General features: G+C 47.6%; 1 protein-coding gene across 1 annotated transcript in view; it reads left to right on the top strand.

The window, feature by feature from the left end:
• Kif13a (kinesin family member 13A) overlaps positions 1–8,361 on the top strand; it is a 184,538-nt gene that overhangs the window by 108,262 nt on the left and 67,915 nt on the right. The window contains exons 8-9 of the mRNA XM_032885303.1: positions 1–131; positions 1,390–1,502. The exon at positions 1–131 is cut by the window's left edge and continues 4 nt beyond it. Of these exons, the coding sequence (XP_032741194.1) occupies positions 1–131; positions 1,390–1,502 (244 nt within the window). The remainder of the gene's footprint in view (positions 132–1,389; positions 1,503–8,361) is intronic.

Here is an 8,361-nt window from a genome sequence, read left to right as displayed (position 1 = left end):
TTGAGTCACTGATGTCTGAGGGAAATAAGTCTCGAACGGTAGCAGCGACCAACATGAATGAGGAGAGCAGCCGCTCCCATGCGGTGTTCAACATCATCATCACACAGACGCTGTATGACCTACAGTCTGGGGTGAGGAACAAGGCAGAACCCTCAAGGTTGGGGAGCTCAGAGTGTAAACATAGAGGTGTGTCTGAATCCCCTCTTAGGGATTCAGAGGCTAAGGACCAGGCCAGTCTTGAACTGACAGAGCTCTGCCTGCCTCTTCCTTCCAAGTCTGGGATTAAAGGCATGTGCCACCACCACCCGCCTTTCTACTGGCATTTTTTGTTGGATTTTTTTAGGGCTTAGGATATAGTTCAATTGGTAGAGTGCTTGCCTAGCATGTGTGAAGACCTGGGTTTGAGTCTCCACTGCTGCATAAAATCCAGAGGCAGGAAGATCAGAAGTTCAAGGCCATCCTCTACTTCTTGAGACTGTCTTGGGGGAAAATGGATTTGTGTGCCAACATTCTTTCACGATGATATCGCCGTACAACTTTTACATATGTGTTCTTTCTTACTCAAATTTCCCTAAAAACAATCAAATCTACTTCATGGCTATTGTGAGGTGTTACAAAAGAAATTGCAGCATTCTGTCCAAAATCTGTATCTCAAAAAGGCAGAATTTGACCTATCTGCAAAAGAGCTTCATGTGTTGATGTTTCCTCCGAGGTCCATAAAACCTCTAACTTCTGCTATCCTGTAAGTCCTTCTGACAACCTTGGATGTCTGGAAGACCTTCTGCCCGACTGCAGAGCAGAACACTATTACCCTCTTATATTTGACTTAGGCGCTCAGACGATTGCTTAGTGGGTAAAGCTCATGCCACACAAACGTGGGGGCCTGAGTTTGGATCCCCGTGACCCATGCTAAATCTAATGTGGCAGTGCACGTCTGCAACCCCAGCACTCCCATAATGAAATGAGAGGAGAGAGCCAAGACAGGAGACTTACCAGAAGCCTCTGGGCCAGCCAGCCTGGATCACTGCAGTGAACCAGGGAGACCCTGCTCAACAAGGTGGAAGATGAGGGCCAATCACCTGGGTTACTGTTTGGTACTCGCACACGTAAACATGGACATGCATACACATGTACCACACATACATACAAAGATCTAACTTAGATAACTGGAAATAACTGGACCAGTTAAGATACCAAGTGTTAGGGGTTGGGGATTTAGCTCAGGGCCTAACAAGCACAAGGCCCTGGGTTCGGTCCTCAGCTCCGGAAAAAAAAAAAAAGAAAAAAGATACCAAGTGTTTTGTGCTGGTGGGGATCACAGTGTCAGTAAATACGTCAGTGTCTGTGTGTATTCCTTCACGTGTGCTGTTTCTTATTTCCTACAATTAGAACTCTGGGGAGAAAGTCAGCAAGGTGAGCCTGGTAGACCTGGCGGGCAGCGAGAGGGTGTCGAAGACTGGAGCTGCGGGGGAGCGACTGAAAGAAGGCAGCAACATTAACAAGTAAGGTGACCTGAGCAACAGGGCTGTGTTCCTTTGTTTTGCTATGGGGGTTGGGAGGTGGCGCCTTGTTGCTTTCTAAGGATCCTGTGGGTTCTGACACAAGGTTGGAGTGTTTGTAACTTTGTAACTTCAGTAAGGTTGATGGCGTCTACAGTTGTTTTGGTACGATGTTCACCAAAGTAAAGTCCTGTGATATAGCCCTGCCCCTCCCCAAGTGGTTCAGCGCCTGTGTGTTTTGTGTGGACCGATGGTCCCCAGCTCAGGGTAGATGTAGCAGTAGTTATCTGTCTTGTCACTTTGATTATAACTGGCTAAAGTGACTGGAGGGAGGGAAAATTACATGTAGGCTCACAGCTGAAAGTCCATCCCGGCAGAAAGCAACAGGAGTGGCTGATGCTGTGGGAACTGGCTGTCTTCCGATGGGTAGCTCAGGAAGCAAAGAGTAGACCAAAGGCAGAGCTCAAACCTCAAGTCCCTAGGAATCAGCCCCACCCATCACCCCCCACCCCCCACACCCCCATAGGCTCCAGAACCTACACCACAGCGCCACCAGCTGGGGACCAAATGTTCAAACACATTGATCCCTGATAGCGGTCTTTGTAGATTTTTGTCCTTAGATCGTTTCCAGGGACAAGGTGTAGTCTGTTTCTATACCTCCAGGCTAAGTAAATGATGACAGACCATAGATAGCTCACTGGTGCTCCCTATTCCAGCACTCCACAGTGTGCTGTGTTGCTAAGATGGGATGCGGGCTCGGTCAGGTGTGTTAACCACATCCTTGACTCACAGTGTTTCCCAGAACAGAAAAGGCTGCCTTAAATTCCTTCCTAAAGCTGATGGTATTTGTATATGAGTAATGTAGATGAGGAGTCTCTGTTTGTTTGTCTGTGTGTGTGTGTGTGTGGGTGTGTGTGTATGTGTGTGTATGTGTGTGTGTGTGTGTGTGTGTGTCTGTGCATGTGTGTGTATGCGTGTGTGTGTGTATGCATGTGTGTGTGCATGTATGTGAGTGTGCATGTGTGTGTGGTGTGTGTGTGTCTGTGCATGTGTGTGTGTATGCATGTGTGTGTGCATGTATGTGTGTGTGCATGTATGTATGCGTGTGTGTGAGTGTGTCTGTGTGTGTGCATGTGTGTATGTGTGTGTGAGTGTGTCTGTGTGTGTGTCTGTGTGTGTGCATGTGTGCATGTCAGTGAGTGTGTGTTGCTTCGGCAAAGTCTGAGAGAGAGCATAGTGGTCACAGATAGGTTGGAGTTTTCCAGAGGAAACAAAGGAGAACCTATATAAAGAAGGACTCTGTCTGCAGGATCCTGATGGCTTCTGACATGCAGTAGGAAATCTCTTGCTCTCCAAGTTGAGAGGGAAGAGGCTTTGTATCTAAAAGTGTGTTCAGGCACCAGGCTGCCCAGAGTGCATCCTGCATCCACCACTTGATAGATGTGTGTATCGTAGGCAAGTGGCATAGCCATTCTGCCTCAGTTTCCCCATCTGTGGAGGGGAGGTTGAACAGTATCGGCTTCCTCAGATGGCTGAAGACTAAACGCCAGCATGCATTTAGAACAATGCCTAGTGTGTGGTTTGCACAGGATAAATACTAATTACGTCAGGACTGTTTCTCCAATCAGCATAATTGCGATCATTATTCCCAGTTCTGCTGAAAATAGCTCAGAGTTGTTCATCCCTTTCTGCCGATTAATTGTAATTTGACGTCTTGTCTTCAGCAGAATGTGACGGCGAGAAATAACACTCAGGAGCATGCTCGAGCGTTGACATTGTAGCAGAATATTGGCACAGAATGCTCTTAGCATATGAAAGCTCAGAGGAGGAGATGTGAGACATCACCTCCCTTTATCAGACGGACACAGCTGCACACACTGGCAAAGTCTCTCCTTTTTTTTTTAGGGGTTCCCCCCTCCCCGTCATCCTCTCTCAGGCTTTCATAAGTAGGGGCTTTGTTGTGCTTCATGACAAGGCATTGAAGATGGCCAGGATGGCCCTGCCATTCTGCTTCCCTCAAACCCAGAAGAGGGTGGGAAAGTAGAGACGGGAACATGGGGCGGGGCAGGGGGACCAAAGCAAAGATCATCTCTCTGTTAGGAATGCATTTCTAACCTCAATGCTGGTGCCTCAACCCTCCCTCTGCAGACAGGCTTGTGGGGCAACGCTGGAATATATGAAAATTTAGAGTGTATGTATGTGGCCTTGATATAACCGATGCTGGCTTCCTTTTTGTGTCTATCTGTCTGTCTGTCTGACTGACTGAGTTCTCCCTTATGCCTAGAAAGGTTCTGCATTTTCTGTAAGTAATAGCTCATCTCATCTGTCCATCAGCATTATTGATTGATTGATTGATTGATTGATTGATTGACTGATTTACGCATGTGTTCATGCTTACAGGTAACCTGGAAGACCAGAAGAGGGTCCCCTAAAGTTGAAGTTATAGGCGATTATGAGCAGCCATGCGGGTGCTGGGAATTGAACACTAGTTCTCTAGTAGAGTGTCTAGTGTCTTAAGTTCTGGGCCATCTCTTCAGCCCTAACCTGCCATCAGCATTGTAAGATGGATTTTGTATCTTCATCTGGCCAGTGAGATAACCCCAGGCAGACAGTAGTCGAGGAGTGAAGTTAGGACTCTAAGCGCCTGCAGTCCCGGAGTCTGACTGCTGGGACGCTCCGGGGGCCGTGTGCTGATTGCCTGGCACAGTCTGATTCTTTGGTCAATCATGGATAATATGGATGCCTCCTTGTATTTAGATGCTAAGTTATTTAGAAATCCTGACTGGTCATGTTTGTGGTCACATTAGGGACCTGACTTGTTTTCTGCTGGGAGTTGGAGGAGAGGACCACGAGTCAGGAATGAGGGTGGCCTGTGGAAGGTAGGAGACAATAGAAGAGGTGGGGCTCCCTAAACTCCACCCACCCAGGGAATGCAGACCCCACCCACCCAGGGAATGTAGACCCCACCCACCCAGGGAATGCAGACCCCACCCACCCAGGGGATGCAGACCCACCAACACCTTGGCTTTTGCCCAGTGGCATGCAGTCTTGGTTTCTGACCTCCCAAGCTGTAAGATTATAAAGCCATGTGGATTTAAGCCATGGCATCTGTGATACTATGTGGCATTAGGCATTCCTTGAGGGAACCCCTGGGTCAGGAGAGAAAGAGCATCACCACTCTGGAAGCAGGAGGCACAGGAATTCTCCTAGGCAAAAATCAAGATCAGTCCCCTCTCATGAGTTGCCAGCCCCCAGACTGTCGCTCTAGACCTGTGGGTTCCGACCCCTTTGGGAGTTACACATCAGATGTCCTGCATATCAGATATTTGCGATTTGTAACAGTAGCAAAATTACAATCATGAAGTAGCAGTGAGATAATCTTATGGTTGAGGGTCACCGCGACAACACGAGGAACCGTATTAAAGGGCTGCAGTGTTAGTGTTGCAGTGTTAGGAAGGTTGAGAACTACTGCTGTTTCTACCTTGATTGTCTCTGTTTACTCACACCATGGATATTTTCCTATTAATTATGGAAACTGTGTGTGATCTCTCCAGGGGTCCTATAGCGTACATAACAAAAACAATACAGAATTCTCCAAACTTCCAAATTGCGAGGCTCGTGTGCACTCCAGGGATCTCAGATGAGAGGTACAGGGTTGAACCTTGCAGAGCCGTTTTAGCTAGAGTGAGCTGCAAACCCTGGCCTTGGGAGGCAAAGCGGAAGGCGCTTTGGAGCTGATGTGTTGTTGGTACATAGGTTGCCATAGAAACATGTGGGGAACAGTGAGAGCCCAGCAAAGGTGATGGGCAGCTGGAAAGGTGGGTTCGAAATGGACTTCTCAGAGGAGACCCTGCAATTTCCCAGTTATCCAAACAGGCCTCTGTTACCTTCCCTCAGTTTCCTTCTCTGTAACGTGTGACTAAGGAAGCCGTCAGTCAGGTACACCTAATGTGAAGATTCAGCCAGCAGTTTCCTGTAAGGTGCACAGGACAGCGCCTGGCAGCCAGGAAGCTGAGCATGTGCTGACCACGTATTAATAAGGTGAAACTGTTCGTAGACCCACAAATGGCTTCCTAAGCCTCACGGCCAGCCGGATGACGAAGCTAAAGAAATGGCTGATGTATTTCGTAAATGCCCTCTCAGCCTCTCATCCGTTCGTTCTACGAAGCATTAATAATCCTCTTGAGCAGGCCTGTCAGCGGCTTCTCACAACTTCAGTGCCTGCTTAATGGGCCGCAGATTTAGGGGATCCGTCTCTCCCAAAGCTCTTAAGTGCTTTAAAGCGTGGGACACTCCTTTCGCTTGAGGAAGGAAGGCACCGTGTGGCTGCAGCTACCTAGGAATGTGCCAGATCTAGGTTCTCTACACACATTCTTTCTGTGGGGGCAGGGCGAGAAATTGTCCACCAGGATGCCAGGCTGCAACTCCACCTGTCTGGTGAGAGTGAATGGAGAAGCCATTCGCTGCCGCTAGACTCTGGCTGCCTCAGTTTTTCTACACTGATTGAGTTTATGGGGTGTCCTGCCTAAGGCTCCCAGACAAGGACCGCTGTTACTCAGGAGGCTGGGGTAAAAAGAAGCAACGTCAAGGTTTGTCTAGGCTACAGAGTTCAGGGATAGTGAGGTCCTATCTTTGAAGAAAAAAGAAAGAAGGCTGTGAGTATATATCACAGTGGTAGAGTACAGCCCCCAGCACGCTCAGACCCCCAGCTCAGTCCTTGGTGTCTCTGATTGCTCTCAGCCAGTCACTGTCTCTTTCTCGAAGTTGAGGGTGTGAATGGCGCCTGGCATCAGGGAAGGTGTGATTGGTGCCTCTTCTCACCACTCTGGGCTTCCCACCCACAGGCAGTTTCCTGGGAAGACCGTTCAAGCCTTAAAGAGCACCTCATCGTCAAGGCCCGTGTTTCCTTTGACCCACTTTTTGACCCACCTTTGAACTTAAGCTCCTTAGCAGTTCCCAGGCCAGGTGCATTGTGGATGTTTCAAGCAGTCTCATTTTTTCCTTTCTACTCATTTCGAACGTGTGTAAGAAAACCCCTTGAATTTGCTTTTTGTTTAGCATCATTTCAAAGGGGTAAAATAAATAGAAAACAAGTGCCAAGGAATAAGTCATCAGAGGAAGAAATGCCCATTAGAGTGATGTATGATAGACACATTCACTAAGAACATATTCCAATATCAAACACCAAATTCCAGCTCTGCAGAAGTCTACTTGTGAGGGAAGAATTCTGGTGATTAAAGTTTTAAGGAATAGAAAAAAAAAGAAAGAAAAAAAATTGAATTGCAACTCAAATTCTTCCCCCTGTATATTCCACAGCAACCTTTATTCTGGTTTTAAGCCTACTAGCTTGTTTTGCCTTAAAAAAAAAATTTTTTTTTTAATTTGAGTCTGTCTGCGACTGTGTCTGTGTTTGTGCTTGTGACTGTGTCTGCATCTGTAAGTCTGTGTCTGTGTCTGTGTCTGTGTCTGTGTCTGTGTCTGTGTCTGTGTCTGTGTCTGTGTCTGTGCACATTCCTTTGATCGCTGGTACCCACAGAGGCCAGAAGAGGGCTTGGTTGTAAGTTGTCAGATATGGGGCACTGGAATTGTGACTCGGGATTCTTTGCAGGGGCAGCGAGCGCTTTTAGCCACTGACGCATCTCTCTAGCCCCGGTTGGTTTTCATCCGATCTCAGCTTCTCCGTTATTATATGTTCAGTGGGTTTTAAATTTTTGCTACTTTTAAATACCAAGGTTTGGGGGAGACCCTGGGTGGAGCTCAAATAGAACAGCTCCTGAGGCCCCTTCGTTCATCCCTAGCGCCACGAAAACCCAATGAAAACAAAGCAGAGGTGCTTACAAAAGCCTCCTTGTGGTTCTTCCTTCCTCTGCCATTGGCCCCTCCCCCTAGCCCCTCCCTCTTCCCCGGTCCTACTCCCGAGCTGGTAAGGGAGCTAAAGATTAGGAGTTTCCTAACAGCAGACTAAGAGAAAGGTAGAATTAAAAAGAGTTCCGGAGCCACTGTTTACCCTCCAACACTGAGCAACCATGCTCCCCTGCCGGAGACTCCTGCAGCCCCGCTGCTACCACCACCTCTGCCACCTCTACGGCCACCGTTGGCTGCCAACTCCAGAAGGTGCCCCTTTAAACCCGCATGCAAGTTACGACCAAAACACTGTCTGGTGTTTCTCCCAAGGCAGATTGTATAGGACCACCAGGAAAGGTTGTCAGATGTGCGTGGGTAGAGCCTGCATTTCTGACAGGTTCCCAAAGATGGCGATTGATGGTTTAGGTCCTAGGACTACTGCTTTGTTAATGATGAGCCTAGACATCCTTGGGCACTGTCAACTGCAAGTTCTCAAAATTTAGAGTGCGGTGCGTGTGTGTGTGTGTGTGTGTGTGTGTGTGTGTGTGTGTGTGTGTGTGTGACCCTGAGAGACCTTTGTCTGATTTAGTAGGTCTGAAGAGGCTTCTGTGGTTTTCTTAAAAGCCCTTGGGTGTTTACCCATGCTCCTTTGAGTGGCAGAGTTTGAAAGGGAAGTCTGATGCTGCCCTCAGTTGGGCATGTCTTAGCTTTTGTGAAACTGCATTCACCCTACACTGAGTCATGTCGCCAGCATTAAGTGCTAAGTTATAGGGGTTGTTCTGCCCGGTGTAAGAGCAGAGGCTTGAATGGCCCCAATTTGACCTGAAGATTAAGGAATCCAGACTTTAATATTTGCAGTGAATTAGTGCTTTCCAGTATTTTATAATTGCATGTTTTGGGGTTCTAAGATACACATTTTATAAAAGTTGCAATTAAGCATAATACTTTCTTATAGAAATTCTAAATTTGTCATTTTATGCTAATGGATTACTTTTTTCTTTGTTCTTGACTTCTGGGG

Source organism: Rattus rattus, chromosome 14, assembly GCF_011064425.1.
Source record: "Rattus rattus isolate New Zealand chromosome 14, Rrattus_CSIRO_v1, whole genome shotgun sequence".
NCBI lineage: Eukaryota > Metazoa > Chordata > Mammalia > Rodentia > Muridae > Rattus > Rattus rattus.
Note: the sequence above shows the minus strand (reverse complement) of the source record. Positions and strands in the feature narration are given on the sequence as shown.